The sequence below is a fragment of the Siphateles boraxobius genome, unplaced genomic scaffold, assembly GCF_051911475.1.
Source record: "Siphateles boraxobius isolate OS27281-9 unplaced genomic scaffold, OSU_SipBor_1 204, whole genome shotgun sequence".
NCBI classification, from domain to species: domain Eukaryota; kingdom Metazoa; phylum Chordata; class Actinopteri; order Cypriniformes; family Leuciscidae; genus Siphateles; species Siphateles boraxobius.
The window spans coordinates 1,180,667-1,207,581 of NW_027508816.1; the positions used below are offsets into that span (position 1 = coordinate 1,180,667).

Sequence of the window (26,915 nt, forward strand, 5' to 3'; positions counted from 1 at the left end):
GGCGGAGTAGACTCATTTAGACCGAAATAATCATTTGGTTTAAGCCAGGTTTCAGTAAGGCACAGAACATCGAAGCTATTATCTGTGAATTTCATTTACAATAACCGCCTTAGGTGTGAGCGATCTAATGTTTAGGAGACCTAGCTTTAGAAATTGTTTTTGTTCACTACTAGCGAGATTTTTTGTTTTAATAACAATTAGATTTTTTCTAGATCCCGCAGTAGATTTATTATTTGATCTTAGTAAACGAGGAATAGACACAGTTTCTATGCAATGTTCTACACTAGTATTAATATCAATTAAATTGGTGCAGTAGAGACTGTGATTTGGATTTTTAGTTACTAGTCAAACGGTATTTAACATCTTGGAGATGTTATCCGACAGAAGATCTGCCCCGATTCTACTTGGGTGTAAGCCATCAGCGCGGAAGAGCCTTGGTCGCTCCCAAAACAGATTCCAATTATTTACAAAAATCAGTTTCTGCTCATTGCACCATGACAATAACCATTCATTTAGCGCGAATAATCTACTGAACTTTTCATGCCCTCGTCGGTACGTAGGAAGCGGTCCAGACACAATAATCGATGTTCCAGGCGATGTGCTGCGTACCGTATCGATAAGGCTCCTGAAGTCTTTCTTCAGAACCTCCGTCTGTCGCAGCCTAATGTCGTTAGCTCCCACGTGCAGCACAACAGCTCCGACGCGCTCGTCACCGTTCAAGATCTCAGTTACCCGCGCAGTGATATCGAGAACACGAGCACCAGGAAAGCAGTGACTGTGCACCTTACTTTTACCTAACGTAGCGTGGACGTGTCGGACGGTGGAATCGCCGATGATCACAGCATCGCGTTCCGTTTCACGAAGAGGGGAGAATCGGTTCTGAGTGGAGATCTCGAAAACCGGGAGGGGCGAAAAGATTCTTGTCCTGGCTCGCGGCTTCCGCGGAACCACCCAGGCTTCGTGGTGGTGTGTTGGAGCCGGAGTGAATGAAAGGTTGATCGTGACCTGGACGCTCGGGACCAATGCTGAGAAACGCACGGAGTAGTCGAGGTCAGCGTCAGCGGGTTACTAACGTTAATCACTGACCCGTGTGCATCAGTGCGTGATGTTTCAAGAGCTAAACGCCGGTCTCTCAGCTCAGCTTGTCTCTCTAGAAGGTCACGGATCTGCTTTTCTACAGCTTCTAATTCAGACTGCACCGCGAGCAATTCAGATTTGTTCTCATCTGCACCAAAAGGTAAATAACATACACCTGATATGTTCGCCATTTTAACAGATGGACAATAAGTTAGCAATGATGCAACCAGTGATGCTATTAATATTTATACTAATTTATGACTCAAGTCTTGGGTAAAAACCGTCTTTTTAGTGGTATGGGTGTAATGTAGACGCACGATAGACGGGAAAACAAACAAACTCACAGCAGGCAACGAGGCTGACAAAAGCAGTCGATCGCAGAGCGAGCAGCAGTGAAGCAGTGTCTCGCTCTACGACCAACAACCAATGTTCAAACCGTATTTGCGGTTCCAACCGTATAATGGCCAACAGTCCGAGTTGTAAATATGAGTTATATGATGGTTCAGAACAGAATAAAGAGAGAAATACGGGAAAACAGAAGGAAATACGAAGCTAATGCGAGGCTTAGACAGCCACGACGCAAACAAACTCACAGCTCACAGCAGGCAGCGAGGCGGACAAAAGCAATCGAGCAATCGTGAGCAATCGTCATGTGTCAAGGAAGAAATTTAGGAAGAATTTTACAAGAAACATTTTCTACAGTTAGAAAAATTATTCAGTTGATAAATAATTCTCTAGGAGACAGCATAGGCTATTTAAGACAGCATAAGTCTGCTATGCTATTACATATTGATAATGTAAACAACTTTGTGTATTAGTTTACAGTAGCTTGCAGTTAACATGTTAATGTAGTGCTAGTCGTTTGTCCTGCATTAGTTATTGATTAGTTTTGCATGAATTATGAAACTTTTTAGTAGTTCTCTGGGAAGCATAAAAAAATAGTAGTTATTGATACGTTAATAGTACGTTAATAATAAAACTACCACTTTCATCTGTGTGCTATTACTTACTAATTCGTTAATCAGAGTTTCTTGTTAGTTAATAGTAGTTACTAGATTGTTAATATTGTGTTATTCATTTGTTCCTGTGTAGTTATTCATTAGCGAAGGAACCTTATTCTAAAGTGTTACCACATATTCACTTTATCCACTACAGGATTTTCATTTGGGGTTGAAAGGGTTAAAGGTGTAAGATAAAAAGACACACCGCCGAAATTTACTTTAACAGTAATTTAAACTGTAAATTAGAAAGACAATTATATACTGGTAACACTGTTGGTAGTAGTTTACCGTAAAATTTTGTTGTGTGGGTCACCATTGTGCTGAAAAGCCTGTGCTTCAGTCCAGGAGAAGACCAAGAGACATTGAGAATATGATCCAGTGAAAATCTCTGTATTTAAACAATTTTTTTGTGGACTCGGAACAAATAATTTCACAGAAATAATATGCTCATATTATTAGTGAATTATAAATATTAGTTAAAAAATTAAATGGCAATTGACCCTTAGCAGGGAGTTTGATTGACAGGCGATCTGACCAATCATAATCCGCCATCCGCCATTTTTGTCCGACAAAGCACTCAGGAGAGTTAGTAGATTAACGTTGGAGGATTTGAACTTGAAAAACGAAGTGTACTGACGTCTTTCCACGGTTAAAACAACATTCCTTCTTATGTTCATTCATGTTTATTTGATGCTATAAATTAACTAGGAGGAAGAGATGATCGGTTCACGAGCAGCTTTAACTGAGGCTCTCTACAGCGATCTGTCAGACGCATTAAAGGAGTAGTTCACTTTTTAAAAAAACTTTTGCTGATAATTTACTCACCCCCATGTCATCCAAGATGTCCATATCTTTCTTTCTTCAGTCGAAAAGAAATTAAGGTTTTTGATGAAAACATTCTAGGATTTTTCTCCATATAATGGACTTCATTGGGTACCAAACGGTCCAAGGTCCAAATGACCGTTTCAGTGCAGCTTCAAATGGCTTTAAACGACACCAGGCGATGAATAAGGGTCTTATCTTGCGAAACGATCGGTCATTTCAAAAATAAATAAAAAAGTTTAAGTTTTATTAGCACAAATACTCACCTTGCTCTGTTCTGTGATGCACGTTCGTAAATCTCCTGTTCGAACTTGTTCATCAAAATGAACAAATCTTTTTTCGAGTCATTCCGTTCATTCAACGAACGAAATGACTCGAAAAAAGATTAATTCATTTAATCGTTTCGCAAGATAAGACCCTTATGTATCGTCTGGTGTCGTTTAAAGCCATTTGAAGCTGCACTGAAACTGTCATTTGGACCTTGGACCGTTTGGTACCCCATGAAGTCCATCATATGGAGAAAAATCCTAGAATGTTTTCATCAAAAACCTTAATTTCTTTTTCGACTGAAGAAAGAAAGACATGGACATCTTGGATGACATGGGGGTGAGTAAATTATCAGCAAAAGTTTTTTAAAAAGTGAACTACTCCTTTAAAGAGCCACAAAACGGTATTTATTGTTTAAATTTCTCTAAATAAATGACCAAATTTGAAAGTTGAGACTTTGTTTCATATCAAAAGTAACCTGGTCTGTCCTGTCTGTCAGCGTGTTGTCAGTGTCCTCTGCTCCGTGATGTATTTTTCACTGCATGAGAACATGGTGTGGCATGAGAGCGGCGTGGCTTGTCGGACATAGCAACAGTAACTAAAGGGGGCGGGTCTTTGCGAACGGTCATTTGGCCAATTTAAGGGAGTCGGTTTCTGCAACTGAAATTAGTTAATTTGAGTTCTAATTTAGTGCATGCATTTTTTTAAATTACAGTAAATAACTAATTAACAGTAAATTACCATTAATTTACAGGACAATGTTTTAGAGTGTCCCCGCCTACATTGCTCACTGCTGTTTAAATAAACTTGTTGTTTACTTACATCTGTTCTCTCTGCATATCGTTACAATAATAGAGTTTCACCCCTGTAGGTCATTTCTAATTGGTTAAGCTGATCTCTTATCTATCTACAGAAAAACGACTATCACCAACTCTCTAATGCCGATGATGACAGCAGTTCATCAGATAATGCTTTATTGAAAGGTGAGTACATTTCTTGATTCATTTGAGCAACATCAGTAGTGTAAGCAGCATTAAGCAGCAAAGCAACATTAGAAATCACAATCTGATGTCACAAGTAATACAGTAATAATTGAAATCCAATATTATTCAGGTTATTTGTAGTAGTTGTATATTTTTTAAAGACATGTAACTCCAAACTGTGTTTTTGATAGTGAGATTTTTACACTTTTTTGCATGTAAAATATGTTTAATAAAGTCAAGTCACCCTTATTTATATAGCGCTTTTTACAAAACAGATTGTTTCAAAGCTGCTTTACAGAGATAACAGGAAAATAATGTTGTAATAATATTGTTAAATATAAAATTAAATGTCCCCAACTAAGCAAGCCAAAAGCCAATGGCGACAAAGGTGAAAAAAGGCGACAGTGAAGGAACCAAAACTCCATCAGTGACAGAATGGAGAAAAAAACCTTGGGAGAACCCAGGCTCAGTCGGGGGGCAGTTCTCCTCTGACCAGCGAACGAACAGTGTATGATCATGATTTAGGCAGCATTATAGGTCAGAAGTCAGATTGGATCGGAACATTATATTATCCAGTTCTTCTGGTTGAAGATTTTGTCATTGCGCGTATGGAGAGTTTGTTGAGGATCAGTGCCGATGGATGTTATGTATATGAGCCTAGTGGACACAAGCTCTGCTGACACTTCAGGGATGCGTTGTGGTCGTGTCTAGGCGCAGGTCCACCATCTGATCTGGATATGGGCTGGATCTGGCTGACTACAGTAAACCTCGGAATAAACAGAAAGACTAAAATTAGCGTAGATGCCATTCTTCTTATGATGTAGCACAGTAGCAAGTACATCGGGTGTTATAGGAAGTGTTCCTGGTTCCTGCTGACCTAATTTATGCAGCCTAATAATCATTTAACAGATTTGAATAATAGGAATGTATAATGTGTTATGTGTATGCAGGTTAAAGAGATGTGTTTTTAATCTGGATTTAAACGGACAGACTGTGTCTGCTTCCCGGACAATGTTAGGAAGATTGTTCCAGAGTTTTGGTGTTAAATAGGAAAAGGATCTACCGCCAGCAGTCGATTTAGGTATTCTAGGTATTATCAACTGGCCAGAGTTTTGAGATCGCAAAAGACGTGAAGGACTATAATGCGTTAAGAGCTCGCTCAAGTACTGGGGAGCTAAACCATTTAGTGCTTTGTAAGTAATCAGTAATATTTTAAAATGTATACGATGTTTAATAGGGAGCCAATGCAGTGTTGACAGAACCGGGCTAATATGGTCGTACTTCCTGGTTCTGGTAAGAACTCTAGCGGCTGCGTTTTGAACTAGCTGTAGTTTGTTTATTAAGCGTGCAGGGCAACCACCCAGTAGAGCATTACAATAATCTAACCTTGATGTCATGAACGCATGAACTAGTTGTTCCGCATTTGTCAATGAGAGCATATGACGTAATTTAGACATATTTTAAGATGAAAAAATGCAGTTTTACAGATACTAGACACGTGACTTTCAAATGAAAGACTGGTATCAAAGAGCACACACACACACACACACACACACACACACACACACACACACACACACACACACACACACACACACACACACACACACACAAACACACACACACACACACACACACACATTTACATTTATTCATTTAGCAGACGCTTTTATCCAAAGCGACTTACAAATGAGAACAATAGAAGCAGTTAAACTAACAGTAGGACAACAATACACAAGTGCTATGACCCCTCTCAGTTTAATTCAGCGCAGTTTTTTTAGATATATATTTTTTTTAAATAGTAGAATAGAAGAGAAGAGAAAGGGTTAGTATTACTGAATCAAGTGCTGCCGAAAAAGATGTGTCTTCAGCAGTTTCTTGAAAGTGGCTACTGACTCAGAAGCTTAGGTTGAGTTAGGCAGATCATTCCACCAACAGGGAACAGTCATGGTAAAGGTCCGAGAAAGAGATTTTGTGCCTCTTTGAGATGGTACCACAAGATGACATTCGCTAGCAGAGCGTCTGAGTCTGAAGTAATGAGTTTAGGTAAGAGGCAGCAGTGCCAGTGGTTGTTCTGTAGGCAAACGTCAGTGCCTTGAATTTAATGCGAGTAGTAACTGGCAACCAGTGCAATTTTGTGAGGAGAGGAGGGACGTGTGCTCTCTTTGGCTCATTAAAGACCACTCTGGCTGCAGCATTCTGGATCAATTGTAGTGGTTTGAAAGAGCAAGCTGGAAGACCAGCCAGGAAAGCATTACAATAGTCCAGTCTGGATTGAACAAGCGCTTGGACAAGGAGTTGCGTAGCATGCTCGGTAAGGAAGGTCCTGATCCTCCTAATGTTGTGCAAGGCAAATCTGCAGGACCGGGCAGTTCTAGCAATGTGGTCTGTGAATTTCAACTGATCATCAATTACAACCCCAAGGTTCCTAGCTGACCTTGATGGAGTTATGGATGATGAGCCTAGCTGAATGGAGAAGTTGTGATGAAGTGTTGGGTTGGCTGGGACCACAAGTAGCTCTGTCTTCGGAAGGTTTAGTTGAAGGTGGTGGTCCTTCATCCAGCCAGAAATGTCTGTCAGGCTGAGATACGAGCAGCTACCGTTGGATCGTCAACACACACACACACACACACACACACACACACACACACACACACACACACACACACACACACACACACACACACACACACACACACACACACACACACACACACACACACACACACACACACACTCACAGGTTCCTAACCGACGGCGAGGACTTGACAGAGCAGCCATCGAGTGTTAGACAGTATTTTAGGTTATTACATGAGGAAGTTTTTTTGTCCAATAATTAGAATCTCTGTTTTTTCAGAATTAAGTAGTAGGAAATTACTAGTCATCCAGTTTTTTATATCAGCAATGCATTCCGTTAATTTGGTGGATTGGTAAGTTTTGTCAGGGCTTTAAAAAATATAGAGCTGATTATTATCAGCATAACAGTGAAAACTAATGCCATGCTTCCTAATGATATCTCCTAAAGATAGCATAGTGTGTGTGTGTGTGTGTGTGTGTGTGTGTGTGTGTGTGTGTGTGTGTGTGTGTGTGTGTGTGTGTGTGTGTGTGTGGCCTGGTAAACCCTACATTATGGGGACAAAATGTCCCCATAAGGATGGCAATATCTGAAATCTCTGTTCGTGTGGGGACATTTTTTGGTCCCCATGAGGAAAACAGCTTATAAATCATACTAAGTGATGTTTTTTGAAAATGTAAAAATGCAGAAAGTTTTCTGTGATGGGTAGGTTTAGGGGTAGGGTTAGTGTAAGGGAATAGAATATACAGTTTGTACAGTATAAAAATCATTATGTCTATGGAAAGTCCCCATAAAATATGGAAACACTACATGTGTGTGTGTGTGTGTGTGTGTGTGTGTGTGTGTGTGTGTGTGTGTGTGTGTGTGTGTGTGTGTGTGTGTGTGTGTGTGTGTGTGTGTGTGAGGGTAGCATGTACAGAGTGAACAGCAACGGTCCTAGTACTGAGCCTTGTGATACACCATACTGAACTTTTGACCGATAAGACATCTCTACATTTACTGCAAACTGATAACGGTCAGATAAATATGATTTAAACCATTCTAATGCAATTCCACTAATGCCAACATAATTTTCGAGTCTATTTAAAGAATGTTGTGGTCGATAGTGTCAAACGCAGCACTAAGATCGAGTAGCACTAATAGAGAGATACAACCACGATCGGATGATAAGAGCAAATCATTTGTGACTCTAATGAGAGCTGTCTCAGTGCTATGATACGGTCTAAATCCTGACTGGAAATCCTCGCAGATACCATTTCTTTCTAAAAAAGAACACAGTTGTGAGGATACTGTTTTTTCTAATATCTTTGACAGAAAAGGTAGATTCGAGATCGGCCTGTAAGTGACTAATTCTGTAGGATCAAGTTGCGTTTTTTTAACAAGCGGTTTAATCATAGCCAGCTTAAAAGTTTTTGGTACGTATCCTAGAGACGAAGATGAATTTATGATATTAAAGGGATAGTTCCCCCAAAAATGTAAATTCTGTCAGTAATTACTCTCCCTCATGCTGTTCAACCCCGTAAGACCTTCGTTCATCTTCAGAACACGAATTAAGATATTTGTGATGAAATCTGAGAGCTGGATCACTCCTCCATAGGCTTCTAAGGGATTGAAACTTGTTCCCCGAAAAGTTATTAAAGACATCGTTAAAATAGTCCAAGTGACTACAGTGGCTCAATCTTAAGTTTATCAAGCGACGAGAATACTTTTTGTGCGCAAAAAAAACAAAAATAGCGACTTTATTTCAACTATTAATTTCTTTCTCTGTGGGCCTCGAGTCAGTTATGGTAGTGTGATAGTGTAGTGTGATAGCGTAGTGTGATTGCGTAGTGTGATAGCGTAGTGTGATAGCGTAGTGTGATAGCGTAGTGTGATAGCGTAGTGTGATAGCGTAGTGTGATAGCGTAGTGTGATTGCGTAGTGCTACGTCACACGTAGGCTCACTATTGGCCGACGCTGGTCATGTGTGTGATGCGTGTGACGTACAACACAGAAGCGCTGCGCTGTTACACTAGTGAACTCACTCGAGGCCCACAGAGAAGGAAATGAATAGTTTAAATAAAGTCGTTATTTTTGTTTTTTTTTTGCGCACAAAAAGTATTCTCGTCGCTTGATAAACTTAAGATTGAGTCACTGTTGTCACTTGGACTATTTTAACGATATCTTTAATAACTTTTCGGGGGCTGGCAAGTTTCAATCCGTATTGAGGAGTGATCCAGCTCTCAGATTTAATCAAAAATATCTTAATTCATGTTCCGAAGATGAACGAAGGTCTTACGGGCTTGAACAACATGAGGGAGAGTACTTACTGACAGAATTTACATCTTTGGGTGAACTATCCCTTTAAGAAGAGGATCTATGACCTCTGGAAGCATCTCTTTCAATAGTTTAGTCGGTATAGGGTCTCACATACATGTTGTTGATTTAGATGATTTAACAAGTTTATAAATTTCACCCTCTCCTATAGCAATGAATGAATCGTATTTTTCATCAGTGAGACTACACTGCACTGTCTGATGCGATACTGTAGTAGACGGTTGCATAGTTACAGTTTTCTCCCTGATATTATCAATCTTGTAAGTAAAAAAGTTCATCTGTTGTGCTGCTTGTAAACTTCTGGGCTTGAAACTTTATTTTTCGTTAACTTAGCCACTGTTTCAAATAAATACCTAGGGTTTTGTTCTAATAGGGTTGAAAAATAAGCAGATCTAGCAGTTTTTAAGGCCTCTCTTCCTCCTCTTATACATACTCTTCCTCCTCTTCCTCATACTCATCCTCTTCCTCCTCTAACACACATACTCTTCCACCTCTTACACACATACTCTTCCTCCTCTAACACACATACTCTTCCTCCTCTAACACACATACTCTTCCTCCTCTTACACATACTCTTCCTCCTCTAACACACATACTCTTCCTCATCCTCTTCCTCCTCTTACACATACTCTTCCTCCTCTTACACATACTCTTCCTCCTCTTACTCATCCTCTTCCTCCTCTAACACACATACTCTTCCTCCTCTTCCTCATACTCTTTGAGTCAATTTTGTCTCTGAACTGAATATCATGGACAGTTGGTTTGGTCACATCATTAGAAATAAGTGTGAACAGTTTTGAGTCGTTGTGTGTTTACAATGACAGCTGTGTTGTAGTGAAATGTGTTAAACATTTGAGAAAAGTGTCTTTGTTTCTGGAACTGAATGAATGGTGTGGGAAATTGGGCTAACTGAACCAGTTGTAGGGCCCTATCTTGCACCCAGCGCAATTGACTTGGTACACGACACATGTGTCATTCCTATTTTGCACCCGACGCACAGCGGACTTTTCCCTCCACAGACGCACGTCGGTAAATGAGGGAATGAACTTGCGCTCCCGGGGTGGTTCAGGAAAAGAGGAGGCGTGTTCTGGCGCAAATGTTCCCTGCTGCTATTTTACATTTTCAGAAAACAGTTCCACCAGAGACCAGGAAAAACCTTGTCTAAAGACAGTGGCGCGTTATTCAGATGCTATTTCAAGGGCGCATGCTTGGCCATAATGTAGCGTGTGCACAACGCACATACACTTTGCTTCTCTCATTCTCGTTTTTGCAAACCATACATAATTACAAGGAAAAATATTACCACACAAGGGAAATCATTGTGGTGTCCAAGAAGATGTGAAAAAATAGGCATAAATCTAGCTTACACATTTACCCAAATTACTATACGCCCCCACAAATGGGGGGGCTTCTCACATCGTCATTCAATGTCACTTCTCTGTTTTTACGGCCCTGACGAGAACAACGGTCTCTTCGGCTATGAACTGCTCCTGGCAAATCCGCCATTATAATAGCAATCTGCCATGGAATAAGCGCGCCTGCTCAAGGAATGTGAGATGACGCTCTGATTGGTTTATTGCACGTTACGCCCAAACCACACCCATAAATAATGTAGCTACTTCAGAACAACCCTTTTTAGATTTGCGGATGCAAGAGTCCCGCCAGTATAATAGAGATCCGCCCACAAAGTTACTTGCGTTTCGCGTTTGATACTTGCGTTTCAGATCATTAAAGGGGTCATGACATGAGAAACCAATTTTGCCTTGATCTTTTGGTATATAAGAGGTCTTTGTACCATTAAAACTTCCTGCAAGTTTCAAAGCTTAAGACGTCCTCCCCATTATAAACGAACAATTTATTTAATCAAGCTCTAAATACAGCTAGTTGGGGAACCATGGAACGAAGTGACGTCACTATTGCGACTATTCTAGGCCCAATAACGACACCGCAAACTGTAAGTAATGTATTTCATCTTAAAACTACTTTTTAAAACGTTAATTGCAGTTTCATTCATTATGAATAATCACAGTGTTTTTACTTAGTTTACTTGCATATTGTTTCCAGAGTCCGTCATGTTCAGGGCAGGCCCCGTATTAAAAGATCAGACAATCAGACAAACAATCAGACAAATAATGTTCAACTGTTAGCAAATTATAGGATGATTACACAACAATAACCTTTTTTCAAGTGTCTCGGGTTACAAATGAGATATTAATTCAAAATAGTTTCACACTTTCCATGTGGACACGGGCTGATCCATTCTCAGTACTCGTGGGGATGGTTCATTTTCTTCTGATTCTGCAAACAGTTCTGCAGAATCCTCACATGTTCTGTCTAGGGGGCATTAATAATTTATGTATAAGCACTGACATTAGCCAATCATAACAGTGGGCGTTAACACTGAACTCTTAATGTGAAACACCCCCAAAACAGACTGTTTGAATCAGAGTATGAGAAACAGGGTGGGAAAAATTCATAAATCACTAAATTGTAAAAGGTTTTTGTCCAAAAAACTATAGTAATATTATAATTGCACCTAAGGGAACATAATAAAACAAAAAACAAAAACCATGTCATGACCCCTTTAAAATAGGGCCCCTAGTGTGTTAGCAATCGAGAAAAACGTCCTGGTTGCGTATGCAACCCACCGTTCCCTGAAGGAGGGAACGGAGGACGTAGTCGACGCCGACTGAAATGGGATCTCGCTAGAGAGCCTGTCTTCTTCGAGTACTATTGAACGAGCCAATGTAATTGGCGTGCGTGATTCGCATCACACACTCCGCCCCCGCGGCGCGGGTATAAATACGGAAGTGGATGCACGCACTAGTTGCTTTTCGCTGAGGAGCCGAGAGTAACCCGGGGTCAGCGGTGGTCCAGCGGTAGTGGCAAGGGGACTACGTCCTCCGATCCCGAAATGGGATCAACCATTGAACACGCCACTAACGCTGCCACCTTCCAGTGCCTAAACCAAAGCCTCCTGATGCCCCCGCAAACTTAAGGCGGGGAAGGACAGGGATTAGGCCAGGGAAGTCACTGCTGTTCCTACAGGACCACTGGGAAAGCGTTCCCCGTACGTTGGAAGGAAGGGACGCTGCGGAAGCCACATCCAACCCAGAGGGAGGTAATGTGGAGAATACACATACGAACTGGGCGGAAACCGGGCAGTCTAACATATGGAATGTCACTGGGGTGGCTCCAGCCTAAGACGGGGGGAGACACACCGGACAGTGACGGCAGAGAGACTCTGCCGAGGGAAGACACGGGCTCACCGCCGGGAGCCGTATCGTGGAAGAATACACATATGGGGTCACCGAAGGGACCGCAACATATGGACCCAGCCTAACACAGGTTCCACACTGCTTACGAGTGGTAGGCCTAACACCAGACGTTCCGCACGTCCGACGTCGGAGGGGTGTGGAGGAACTCAACAGGGTTCAATTTTAAGGGAACTCAACTGGAGTAGAAAGGCGCACGTATCCAGTCCATAGGAGGGGAATGGCGCAGCAAGCCGACACTTGAACCGGGCTCACGGTGAAACTGGCTTCATGAGAAGGGAGCCCACGTGAGGCAGCGGTTCAACTAGGTGTCGTCCAGCCCCCAACTCTAGAATCTGTTTTAGCAAAGCATATCGTCAACGCCCAGGCGGAGCACTTTACACTCATCATAGAGGAGCTCAACACCTAAGTGGACATGTTGCATCTCGGACCTTTGCCGAAATGAAGGCAACCACTAAGTGCAACTTTGCATGAAAACAGCCTTCCCTCTCTGCTGAATTCCAACAGATATTTGAAGAGCTGGTCTGAGGTCTATGACTTGCATTCTGTACACGTCCAAGCGAACGGACAGAGAAGCCAGGGCTGGATCTGCCTCCTCCAGGGCAGCGCTTGCAGGCTCACCACCTGCTCCTATTACGGGAGAGGTAGGAACCTTGGGCACAATCCGAGCCGGGGTCTCAGCTTGTGAGAGTTAGCCGGCCCAGACTCCAGGCATAATACGTTGACCAAAAGCAAGCAAGTCCCTACCCTCTAGTAGAGACCACGCGAGCAGGAGAACTGATATAACAGAATTTTTAACTCACTGCCTGCAGTGGCTCAGGGGCGGTCTCTGCAGTGCAGTCGCACCAGGGACAAGGCCCAAGAGGATAAAGAGGGACACAAGGATTACAAGACCTTGCTCCTCAGGAACCTGACGATCAGAACGTGCTTCTGCATACTTCTGCAACACGATGAGCGTCGTTTAAACACCGAGGCAACATCATTTTGAGGGTGAAGGAAAACAGCCTACTGCAACCCATTTTGCAGGAAAGAGAGCACTGAAGTGATCGAAAGCTTTCAGGATCTCCTCTGGAGAGAAGACGCACTCAACGACTAGGTTCCACTTCTAAAGGCGTAAGCACGCTACCCAATTCTAGGGGGTGCTCGCAGAAGTGATGGTAACTATCACATATTCTTGTGATAGCCACCTGAACCTCCGCGTTCAGATGTAAGACCGCCCGGAATCTCCGGGGGAAGAACGCGTGTGCCATCGTGCCCCGTCCCCGAAAGAGTTTTCAGGGGAAGTCAGGAAGGCTGTTGAAGGGAACCAGGTCTAGTTGGGCCAATAAGGGGCAACTATGAAGACCTGTTCCTCTCCTGACTTGGCACGTAGGTGCAAGCGACGGGCGCAAAAGACAGGAGCATTGCTCAACACAACATGTGAAGATCACTGGGCTTCAGGAGCATTTTCTGCTCAGCACTTGGGTGTGACAAGTTCACTGAGCTTCAGGAGCATTCCTGCTCAACACCTGAGTGTGATAAACTCACCGAGCTTCAGGAGCATTTCTGCTCAACACTGAGTGCGAAGAACTTCACTGAACGACAGGAGCATTTCTGCTCAGCACTTGAGTGTGACAAGTTCACTGAGCTTCAGGAGCATTACTGCTCAACACCTGAGTGTGATAAACTCACTGAGCTGCAGGAGCATTTCTGCTCAACCCTTGAGTGCGAAGAACTTCACTGAGCACCAGGAGCATTTCTGCTCAGCACTGCGTGTGACGAATTCACTGAGCTACCTGTGATGAACTCACAGAGCTACAGGAGCATTGCTGCTCAACACCTGAGTGCGATGAACTTCACTGAGTTTCAGGAGCAATTCTGCTCAACATGAAGAGTGATGATTTCACTGACTTGAGCAGGCGCAAGGCGACCATGAGTCGCAGTCACTTTTAGAAGGCTCACTGGGGTTAAACGCATTTCTGCGGGCCCCTGGGGCAGCTGAGACCCAGTGTTTGTCCAAGGGTAGTCCGCTCGGTTTACCCAAACACTGGCGGAAAAATAAAACCGGGGGGGCAACTGAGCGGCCCCGGAATGGTCATGACCCAGCCGGACCCAGGGGATGGAGTCTCCACTTGCCCTGGCTATAACTGTCGTGAGGCTCGATGGCGGCACGATTGAGTAAGCGGGAGGAGTGGAACAAGGCGCCCTCAGAAGCGTCTGACTCCAAGGAGGAGGTGACGGGTGAGTTTGTGACATGCAGGGGAAGCTTGCGCAACGGTCGCAATGTCTAACAACTCGAGGCACGAATGCCCGTGTAGTCGGGGGTCGCCCAGGCCCCCGTTAAAACACGCCCTTTGTACATGGCCCCTCTGTTGAAGAGGGTTTGGCAGCAGACCGGGATGAACTATAGTCACACAGGGTGAGCTGCTCTGCCACGGTCACCTCGGGACTCGATCGTGAAGCTAGCGCTGAAGCGGTCACATATGGAGGAAGCCAAAGGCTGCGACTACCATATACCCCAGGAGCCTCTGAAAGTTCTTTCAGTGGGACCCTTTCTCACTTCAACACCAGCTGAACACATTCTCATTGGAGAGACATGTTGGACCGAGTACCTCTCCAAAACTAAGAAAGAGATGCTCAGCCCGTGGGCGAGACTACTCTCTTCCAGTTGACCTGACGACCCAACGGGCTCTGGAGCACTCGAGGGGAAGGACACTGTACTGATACTCCACCCTTAGACGCAACACACAGGATGGCCTGCGGTGCGGGAGGTAGAGATCTGAAGCACATGTCTTTCAGGTCAAAGCTGCAGACCAATCTTGGGCCAAGATGGTCACGACCCACCCCCTAGTAGCACGAAGAACGAGTTTACAACTGGCCTTCGTACCGGCTGGAGGAGCGGCTATATCAAATCCTTCGCCAGCAGGATAAGATAAGCACGCACAAGTCAGGAGCACTGCTCAACACTCGGTGTGATGAATATCACTGAATTTTCAGGAGCACGTCTGCTCAACACCTAATGTGATGACTATCACTGACTTGAGCGGGGTAGCCGAGCCTGAGGTGGGGCAGCAAAGTAGAGAGAGTGGTGTTAGTGTGCTGTGCAACACTTACCTGTCTCCACAAGCGGCAGGGGGCGCGTGAGAAGGCGGATGACCGGGTCCTCGAACGCACCAAGCTGCCTGCTGGCGACCAAAGGGGAGCTGAGGGGTGTAAGGCTATACAGGGTCACACCCGCCAGACTGGCCCTCTTGGGACCCAGGAACAGATGAAATTGCTCTCTCTTTGAAGTGTGGGTACCGCTTGCTCCGCTTTTTTTTTTTTTTTTTAGGGAGCCAGCGGCGGAACAGACACACACACAAACAAAGGCTTTGTGCCACTCCAAGAGCATCTCATCCATTCCTGGGCGGCCCGCTCCGGAATGCTTTCGCTGTCGCTTGCCACCTGGCTTGGCAGCGCCTGGAGCGGGCTGGGCGTCTCTACTGCGGCCATGGGTGCCCTAGCCTGCAGCAACGCCATGGCACGCAAGAGGAAGGGGCTTGCCCACAGGCTTTGTAAGCTCTGCCCGTCGGAACAGACGAAACTCACAGGCCTTAGGGGGGAGACGAGGATCCCCCCAAAAGGCAGCGGCCGCCGGACACAGGTGCACCTGTGTCGACAGACCGCTCCAATGGAGGGACACCTCGCAACCCTTCACCGTTCCTCCATCAAGGGTAATGAGGGGGAAAAGCTATTCAGGCAGTTTCTGGCAGAGAAAGATGCTGTTCACCACCTGATAAGCTCTCCATGCATTTCGGGAAAGAAAGGCACTGGGGCGGCGAGCTGAGAACCAGCGCGGCCCGCCCCAAGATACCAAACTCCAGATTCCAACCGAGACTGAACGGGACACGGTGGAGGTTCCACTCGAGCCCGGCAGCCTCGGCGGCCCGTTTCAGCATAGCTGATAATTCTGGATCCGGCTCGGGCAACATTGAACTCCCGGAGGGAGACAATGCAGCCGAGTCATCATCTCTAGAAGTCAGCTCACCCTCCGATGCTGCAATCGGCGTCCTGTCCTCCAGGGGAGCCCCGAGTGAAACCGCTGGCCCACCCATTACAGATGGACCAGCAGACAACACAGGAGGCCCCAGTGGTTGCAGTGGAAGGGAGGAGTGAGGAGCCCACAGGGAATGGTTACCGGGCGGGACATCCAACACTATCCTCCGGTCACCCATCCCACACAGCACCCGAGGGTGGGGCATGGTAATGGGGACTCGCTCTCCGCGAACGAAGGCGAGTCTCGCCCTCAACACTGCGACAGTCATGTTCCCACAGAGAAAACATGAGCTGTCCACAAAAGCTGTCTCAGCGTGCTGTAAGCCAAACACGTGACACAACAGTTGTGACCATCAGAGAGAGACAGGGAACGACCGCACCCAGAAACGCACGGGCGGAATGACATCTTGAAAAAGACGCAAACGCACCCGTGTTGCTCTTTCAGAAAATAGGACCGTCACCAGTGCCGGAGCACACAGGGGAATGACCGCGGCAACACTGAACAGAGAACTGAAACAGTGAAGCACTCACTTTTCCGCCCTCTAACCAGCCATCAACACACACAAACATTTAGAAATTTGTTGCTGTTAAAACAGCAGTTGAGAGCTCAAAGCTCGCGATCACCGCTGCACTCGCGCTGTAGAACACCAGCACTGGGAGAGTCTTCCTGAAGAACACCGACACACTCGCTCGTTGTAGACAACAGCACTCTCAGAGACATCAAACGATCGGCTCCGAAGCGAAAGGCAAGTAGTGCGTGCATCCACTTCCGTATTTATACCCGCGCCGCGGGGGCGGAGTGTGTGATGCGAATCACGCACGCCAATTACATTGGCTCGTTCAATAGTACTCGAAGAAGACAGGCTCTTTAGCGAGATCCCATTTCAGTCGGCGTCGACTACGTCCGACGTTATCGACTGAAAGGGAACTGTAATTCATGTAAATAGTATCGTGGAAGTACAGCAACTATCTGTCAGGAACCTAAAGTCAGGTATTCACATTTACTTCACATTTTTGTGTTTTTTTTCTAATGTACAATGTATTTTGAGGGAATTTCTCTAAATCTTGATTTCAGAAGTGCTAAAAGAACATCAATACAGCGTACAGAAGGAACTCGGGCGAGGGGAGTTTGGAACAGTGTTTCTGGTGACCGACAAAGATGAAGACCCTTATGTGATCGAACAACTGAATTCCAGAGATGTAAGTGCAATCAAGCTTTTGCTAAATCAAGTACTAAGTATATTAATTGCATCTTCTGTTTGCTATTAAAAATCTATTAAAGATGCCATTTTCACTTGCTATAAGAGAGTCACTTTTAAATTGAAATTGCTAAAAAACAAACAAAACTACATGTGTTCCTCCAGAGGAAGGAGCTGGAGACAGTCCAAAAGGAAGTCAAGATCTTGAAGAAAATGAACTGTGGATACATTGTTTCTTATGTGGATTCATTTTACGGTGCGTTTTAAAAAATATTAGAACAGAGGATAGTAATGTTCCTTTATTCCAAAATTAAAATGTTTATTTTCTCCCAAAATCAAATACAACAACTAACAATGAGCACATACTTTTTAAAGATTGAAAAAAGATTTTAAAAAATCAATAAAGCAAAAATATCTGTGTAGTTTTTGACTGTGAAATAAAACTATTACACTGATAAATACATTTCTTATTTGTGAAAGTATTCTTTGGCTCAACATTTCTTTATTTAGATAAAGCACGTGGACTCTGTTATATTGTGATGGAGTATTGTAAAGGAGGTGATCTTTTCAAGAAGATGAAATCACAGAAGAATGGTTTTGAAGAAAAACAGGTGAGTGTCTTATAGACATACACACACAGGGAAAATGTACATTCATTCATTTTAATGAACAGAATGAACATAACTTTCCATTCCCGTCTGCTCTTTTATGGGATTATAGAGCTCTCGTCAATTTGCCTTGTTTCGTAAATGACATGAGCGTATGTCCAAAATCTAACATTTCCTAAATATTTGTAAAGCCGAAGCCAAAAGGACTTTAGTACATACTGAATATGTATAAAATATGTGACCTTGTGGAGCAGGGATTCAGTGTGACCTCATTGATAAGGTGAATGTTAGCTTGTAAAAATTATGTTAGTTAGTTATATACAGCACTCTAAAAAATGCTGGGTTGTTTAAACCCAAAATTGGGTTCAAATATAGACAAACCCAATCGCTGGGTTAAAATTTTGGGTTAAAACCCAGCATTTTTAGAGTAAGTAGGAAGATAAATATGCTGATAAAAAATGAAGATAGTAAAATAACCTAAAGCCCACAAGTACATTAATGCTGCACTATAGTACTAAAGTAAATGGAAAGTACTGAAGGACCCCAGATCACCAAGGAGAATATCGGTACACTTTATAATGCTGGCTTGTGCTCTAGTACTGATGAAAGACTAGAAACAACACTGTAAGACTAAAGATGCAACTTTTTACGAGTATAAAGTGATATTTTCTTTTCTGTCAGGGCCACTATTGTAAATACAATTGACAATTAGCATACAGTTTGGATTGGCGTTCTGGGTCTGTTCTGGGCAGCCTAGCATTGATAAGAGCAGGAGAGCAGCGATAACCCTCCTTAGGGTAAACAGAACAGAACCAACATGAATGTATTGCAGATATCATTAATTCAAGATTTTAATGTACAAAAATTAGAGAAATTATTCTGATTCAAAGGGCACTCAGAAGGCCAAATCCTGACTGAGACAGGAGGAGCTGGGGAGGGAGGAGGGTAATGCGCTCCTGAGAAACGAGTCAGCTGCTGATAATACTGAAGGAGCTTATATATGTATACAGTGATAGTGTCATATTCCTATAGATAGACGTGGATCAGCTGAGAGTCACTGTTGCGAGCTGGACTAACGTGACCTGCCAGATCTGACGCTACGCTTGATTTTTCTCCTTGTGTATAATCTGTTTGTAGATTCTTGACTGGTTTGTTCAGATTTGTCTGGCCCTGCAGTATCTGCATGACGAGAGGAAGAATGTTCTTCACAGAGATATAAAACCTCAGGTAAACACTCATAAACTCAATAAAACATTTGTCACCAAATTAAATGTGTATAATTTATGAGTTTTCTGTTGTCATTGTAGAATATTTTTCTGACTGAAGATGGTTATGTCAATCTAGGAGATTTCGGATGCTCAACAGTGCAAAGAAGGTAAACAAAATAAAAAAATAATGTGATATTGATGAACCAAATCTCATTTAATTTTTACTGGAATGACTAAACAAATTCTAACTTTTAGATATGTTTTTACATACGTATTATAAATTATGAATTTAATTATATTAGATATATCTAAATGATTAGCGTTCAAATTTTTGGCCTAGAGTTTCTGCTACATCCCTAAAAACATCTTTTTGAAGTTTTATCAGATTAATTATTTTTTCAGAGCCAATGCATATGCAAGCTCATGTAATGCTGCAGACCTCTATCGCAGTCCAGAAGCTGATGAGCATAAATATAGTTCCAAAAGGTATGCTTTTCAAAAGTTTAAATATACATAAAATACTGACTTTTAAGTGATAACCAATATTGCAATTTCTTGCAAAGCCATGAGATGAAATGTTGACTATTTTAGTTTAGTTTTTCCTTCAAGTACCTCTATTTTTCTTCATAGTTATGCATTTACTTTTGTAGTGACATATGGTCATTGGGATGGTTGCTCTATGATCTCTGCATGCTGGATGTGTGGGTGAGTATATTTTGTTTTTCCTTCTCAAACACATTCTAATAAATCAGACAAATTACAAAAATATTACTGATGGATTCATTTCAATTAGCTTTATAATTTACAAACCAAGAATTACATTTTTCAAAACTTAATGCTGGGCAAAAGTGTTTGAGAGATTTAGTTAAAGATTGCTGCTATAGCAAAACCCTTCTCGACAGCTGTTTGTTTTTGCTTCTTACAAATCCAGTGTAGGGATGCACAGTACATCAAAATAAACTTGATATTTTAATAATGCCAGAACATTCTCAATGTTTCTTGGTCTTCTCTTGATTTCCTTTTTCAAACACAACCTATCAAAACACCACTGTAATTCAAATGTGTCTTACACAAACTGATCACATGGCCAAACACTCATTGCTTTGCTGAACACCAACCAATCATGGCTTTAGAATAGGCTTATAAATTACGTTTAGTTTCTGTCCAACTAAACATGGTGGTTGTATTTATTTTCTTTCGGACTGTGTAATACTGTATTCACAACTACAACTGCTTACAGTAAAAAAAATTGTTTTGTTTCAATCTTGCTTTCGTATTTATCATGAATTTTTCAACATCTCTCTGCCAATTACTTTCTATCTTGTACAGAAATATACATAGGAGCTCATGAAAGAAGAACTTCTTGAATAACTGTGTGTTTATGATATATCCAAAAATATACTATGACAAAGGTGTTTGCAACGTAAGACAAATGTCTGCTTTTGAGATGTGTTTGTGATATTTTGAATGCAGTGCTTCATTTTGCAAGAGATGTGAGGGATTTTGCATTTTATGTGTGTAATTCTTGGATTTGTTTTGAGACAAAGTTTTGAAAAATGTGTGAGTAGTTGACCCCCCCCCCCCCCTCCTCCCACGTAAAATAACATTTCAGCATTTACTCTCATTTTATTGAGTTTACATACATTTTTTTCAACTCAGTGCAAGGAACTTTAATATCTGAGTGATATTAACTTGTTTCATTGGTAAGATTAGAATAGAATAGAATAGAGAATATTTAGAATAATGGTCAGTCATTAATAAGTAATTATGCAGGAAGTACAGGAAGAACTAATGAGTAGTACTACATTAACATTTCAGCTACTACTATTAACTAATATAGAAACAAGCTTAAAGGGACAATGTGTAGTTTTTTTGAAATTTTATTATCTAAAATCAATATTTTTATTCATAAATATGTCCTCAATGGTGTACAAATACCTTTGCCAATGATCTGACTTATCCTCGTAAACGAAGAATTTATTATCTTTATATACATGTGACGGGTAGGTCCACGGAGGCTTCCATGTAGTTCCGCCATCTTGAAAAACTAAAATAGCAGAGAGAGTCAAAAAGTACTAGGCCAACGCATTTCCACAACGCGTTTTCGTTCAGAGCCAGCGTCACGTGACTGAAAGCAGCAGAAACGGAGGAGCAGAGCAGTGAGAGGCGCTTCACGGCCCCGGCAAGTTTAAAAGGTAAGTTTTCAAAAAACAAGAGTCAATGTCGCGATTGGTTTTTGGTACATAACAGCTATCGTTGATGCAACACGCATTAGATGTGAGAAATTCCTACACAATGTCCCTTTAACTAATCAGTAAGTAATATCAAATTTAGGAGATAGTTTCTATGAATAATTATCGATGAGAGTCTAGTGGACACAAGATCTGCTGACACTTCAGGGATGCGTTGTGGTCATGTCCAGGTGCAGATCCACCATCTAATCTGGATACGGCCCGGGTCCGGCTGATTACAGTTAACCTCGGAATAAACAGAAAGACTAAAATTAGATGCCATTCTTTTTATGATGTAGCGAGTACGTTAGGTGTTATAGGAAGTGTTCCCAGTTCCGGCTGACCTAATTTATGCAGCCTAATAATCTTTTAACTGATTTGATTAATAGGAATGTATAATGTTCTATGTGTATGCCAGGTTGAAGAGATGTGTTTTTAGTCTAGATTTAAACGGACAGACTGTGTCTGCTTCCGAGACAATGTTAGGAAGATTGATCCAAAGTTTTGGTGCTGAATAGGAAAAGGATCTACCGCCAGCAGTCGATTTAGATATGTCTATACTTAAAATCCTGGGTGTTGTGACACTGTTTTTGCTTTTAGATCAACATATAATAACTCAAAATGATTGTCTTGATAATGTTATGCATAAGACTTTTTTTTCCTGTCCTGGACTTGGTCTTGACTCGAACTCAAACCTTTTTGGACTCGGTCTTGTCTTGGACTCGAACCTCTTTGGACTTGGTCTTGACTTGGACTCGACTAGTCCTGGTCTTGGACTTTCCTTGGACTCGACAAAGGTGGTCTTGACTACAGCCCTAGGTCTAACATATTTGTAACACGGAGTCGGCTTTGCAGCCTTGGCTAAATGAAGTATACATGAGACTAGATAATGATCTGAGATGTCATCGCTCTGCTGTAGAATTTCAACATTGATTTCATGTGATAATATTAGATCTAGAGTATGATTACGACAATGAGTAGGTCCTGACACGTGTTGTCTAACTCCAATAGAGTTCAGAATGTCTTTAAATGCCAATCCCAATGCATCTTTTTCGCTATCTACATGTATTTTAAAATCACCAATAATTAGGACTTTATCTGCAGCCAGTACTAACTCTGATAGAAAGTCAGCAAATTCTTTGATAATGTCTGTATGGTGCCCTGGTGGCCTGTATACAGTAGCAAGCACAAATCCCAAATGTGATTTATCATTTACACTAGATAGTGTTACATTAAGCACCAACACTTCAAAATAATTATATTTAAAACCAGACTGTTTTATTATTGAAAACTAGACTATAAATTACAGCTTTGTTTGCGGTTTGTGTATCTGCAGCGTCGGTTTCCGTTTTTGAATGATGAATATACTGTAGATGAATATATCTGCAGAAATGGAGAGTTGTTTCATTCACACGCAGGCGCAGAACACGCATGCTAGCTGACAGTCGGCTGTAGTTCTCTTGGTGTGTTCAAGTGCAGCTTTTCTGCCCCAATGCAGGCAACGTGCGGTGACAAAACAGTCTGCTTTCATCAGCGCTAGCTCTTTGGGGTCGGTTTGGTGTGTCCCTACCTTAACAAACGCCCTGGCCTGCCAGCCTGCTGAAAACCGTTTGGCCCTCTGCTAAGGATGTCATTACACATATCAAATTTGTTGTAAAAATTAGTTTGTATGAGTTGTCAAAACAATGGAAATTTTTATTAGCACCTTTAAAGTGATTCTCGATCTAGGATCCAGAGTTTAACCAAATGTTCCTTTTTTCCCCCCTTTATTTTCCTGCACAGTCAGATATTAAACAACGTCGCTTTCAACAATCTTCCCTCGCTGTAGGACTCCCCCTTCACGTCTCAGAGATGTATTCACAGGAACTACAGGAATTAATCAAAGAAATGCTCAGCTCTGACCCTGAAGACAGACCTTCAGCTGGCCAGATTCTAGCAAAACCCTTCCTGACAGATGCAGTAGAGAGAAATAAGAGATTTCCAGAAGCACTTGAACAAAGGTACATCAAATCCATCAATGCCTTTGAGATGGCCTGCAATAAGCACTATGAAAAATTTGAGACCTTAGTTAAAGAGTGGGGGGAAACAACAACTTCACTAGAGGAGATACACCGCAAATGCACTATAGGCAGTCTGTCAGGTGCAGTGATCGGGACTGCTGGCGGAATCACTGCAGTGGTTGGTGCAATATTGGCACCATTCACATTTGGAGCATCTCTGATTGTTACAGCTGTGGGTGTTGGTGTGGGAGTTGCAGGTGGTGTAACAGGTGCAGCATCCAGCATAGCCAATACAGTACAACAAAAAAAACTCCATGAGAACCTTAGAAACATTCAGCAGCAATTTACAAATGTGAGCACACCAATTCTCGATTCACTGAATGCACTGAGAAGGACACTGAAAGTAATCCTAAAGTTCAGGGATTTTGTCAGTGACTCTACTGACAATGTAAAAATGTTATGCAATGTAGGCAGAAGAAGAGTAGTCTGTGGGACAGAACTCATGAATCTAGGTCTGCTAGCAAATGTTGGTCGAATTGCAGCTCAGACTGCCAGAGTAGGACGAGCCGCAGCGCAAGCAGTGGCTGCAGTCACAGGTGTGTTGAGTGGACTCTTAGTCATCCTTGACGTCGCCTTCATCGTGGTGGATTCTGCAGACATTCACCAGATGAATCAGGGAACAGTAAATGATCCAGAAAAGGTCAAATCAAGTTTACTCAAGTCCATTGCTCAGATGAGGAAAACACATACAGATCTTGGCAACGTCTTAATGGAAATTACAGAAACAAGAAAGGAACTAAGACAGTATAGAGAAATGGCCAGGGTTGATAGTGATTAGGGCAGAGATTTGTGGAGAGTTTAAACATGTAAATATGATACAAGTCAGAGACTCATGCAACATTCTACTGATTTACCTATAAGCTTGATTGAAAGAAAAAAAGGTTTTGGAGAAAATTACATAAATGTCTTATGTTGTACCAAGTCTAACAATAGAAGAGGTGAGTTGTATGAGGTCAGACTTTTGCAATAATTCTATATTGTAAATATCAGTTACCCTGTTAATTTAAACAATGTATTAATTAAGGCAGAAACAATGAGCTTATTGAGGCAATGAATAAATATTAACAAATGTTTAGGATATATAGAAAACTGGAGCATAGGTGAATGTTGATTCAGTGCTTGTTTCAGAGATGCATTATATGAGATGTGTCTTTAATCTAGATTTAAACTGGGAGAGAGTCTGAGCCCTGAACATTATCAGCTTTTCTTTCTGTGTCTGTGCTCTCCAACAGTTTTAAAATCTGTCAAGATGTGAAAATCGTCTAGTGTGTCCCAGGCCTTAGCAATAAATCAGTCGTTTTCTGTTTCTCATGATTTGTCCGTGGTTGAATTATAGTTTTTTCTAATTCGAAATGTGATCAAGGTAGTAGATGTGTTGAGGAATTTGGCAATTAACATGTAGCATTTTAATTATATTCTGCTGAAATGAACAAAATGACTTGGAAAAAGATTTGTTAATTTTAATGATTCAAAGATACGAGTCAGTAAAATGATCTGAACTTCCCATCGCTAGTGTTTTTTTTTTACCACTATTTGAGAATAAGAAATAAAAGACATAAGAAAATATGAAAGAAATGCTCACAAAAAATGGCAACTATTTTACAACAGTAAATGAGTATTTCTGAGTTTAGTATAAACTAAACTCAGTTTAGTGTAGTAATTTGAATAAAACACGTTAAAACAACCTCCATATAAAGACTTCCATAACAGCCTTTCATCACTCTCAGCAAACCGAGGAAGCAGGAGAAAATATATATCTTACTTCTGTTTTATCATTTACTCATTTGATCATTTACTTATGTTTTATTATTTGCTTGTTTTATCATTTGCTTATGTTTTATCATTTTCTTATGTTTTATCAAGTTTTATCATTTGCTTATGTTTTATCATTTGCTTATGTTTTATCATGTTTTATCATTTGCTTATGTTTTATCATTTATTTATGTTTTATCATTTACTTATGATAAATGTTTTATCATTTACTTATGTTTTATTATTTGCTTATGTTTTATTATTTACTTATGATTTATTATTTGCTTAAGTTTTATCATTTAATCATTTAATCATTGAAATCTTACATATATAACCAGATGTAATCGATCATATTTGATTATATTATCAGGTTGATGTGTTAACCATTATTATCATTTGAAATGTATGTTTAATGCTTTTCTTTAATACATCTTTATGCCTCAAAGCTGATTGACGGAGTGAACTTTTGTATTTGCTGTTTAGATGAGATCAAAAGTCTACAAGTTTCCAATAGACAGAGCACAAATGCTCGAATGTCTCAGAATAAAGTGATAAACGGATGTTATCTTAGCTGAACATCTTGCAGAAGAGACACATTGTGCAGTAGTTCATTGTGTGTTGTATTAAGATTAACAACTTTCTGACACGTTTGGGGTGCGAGATGTCTGTATGAAAGTGAGAGGAAAGAGGAACTTGTGTTCTGATAAGTGTAAATCTGTAAATCTGCGTAAGAGAAAGAATATCTTCCGTTCTGTGTTTTCAGAGAGAAATCTCTCAAACTACTTTTCTTTAGGCAAGAGTGTTATACTCAGGGTGTGTTCATTATATTTTACTTATAAATATTAGAAGTGATTTTACCTGTTCATTATATGTTTCTTTATTAAACTTTTAATCCTGATTATGGATGAATTAATTTTACTCTTCATTTATTATTTGATTGTCTGCTGTTAAGAAATAAAATGTAACTGAATCATCTGACTGGATCTCCTCCCTGCATCACAAACATAAAATGCTGTTTAAAGATCTCGATGTTTTTAGCACATACTCATGGCTTCAGTTTGTGAAAAACAACAACAACAACAAAAAACAACAACATATTTTAGTATAAAGGTTATTGATATTTCATATTTTGTTTGTGAAAACCTTTGTACTCAAATTTTATACACAAATAATGCAGAGTTGCAGGTTTGTGTATGGATAGATTGTATGGATTACTGTTAGAACATTTTTGGTGTGATTTAATTACTTAATTTTTTGATTCATGGCTAAAGGAATAAAAGCCAAACTTGAATCTGAAGTACTCCACAAAACATACTGTACTGTACTGTATTACTTGACTGTATTATTAACTCTTTAATCAGGAGATTCTGTACTCTTTCAGATGATGTGTAATAGTGTAACCGTATAACAGTGAAAACACAGAAAGCCGGAAATTTCCGTCAATGGAGGTGAAAGAGTTAATTGTTCTTGCATAATCACAACACAATGAGCACCATTTACAAATAGTTTGCCAGATCTTGTTTGTTA

At 41.3% G+C, this 26,915-nt stretch overlaps 1 protein-coding gene across 2 annotated transcripts in view; it reads left to right on the plus strand.

Annotated features, from left to right (window-relative positions):
* The window catches only part of LOC143745474 (serine/threonine-protein kinase Nek3-like), a 57,966-nt gene extending 31,603 nt beyond the window's left edge, over nt 1–26,363 (plus strand). For both annotated transcript variants that reach the window (XM_077237594.1, XM_077237595.1), the window contains 9 exons: nt 4,081–4,150; nt 17,406–17,530; nt 17,695–17,785; nt 18,040–18,140; nt 19,275–19,364; nt 19,445–19,512; nt 19,748–19,831; nt 19,996–20,050; nt 23,359–26,363. In XM_077237594.1, coding sequence (XP_077093709.1) covers nt 4,081–4,150; nt 17,406–17,530; nt 17,695–17,785; nt 18,040–18,140; nt 19,275–19,364; nt 19,445–19,512; nt 19,748–19,831; nt 19,996–20,050; nt 23,359–24,414 — 1,740 coding nt within the window. In that variant the 3' untranslated portion in view covers nt 24,415–26,363. The remainder of the gene's footprint in view (nt 1–4,080; nt 4,151–17,405; nt 17,531–17,694; nt 17,786–18,039; nt 18,141–19,274; nt 19,365–19,444; nt 19,513–19,747; nt 19,832–19,995; nt 20,051–23,358) is intronic.
* The last annotated feature ends 552 nt before the right edge of the window (nt 26,364–26,915 follow it).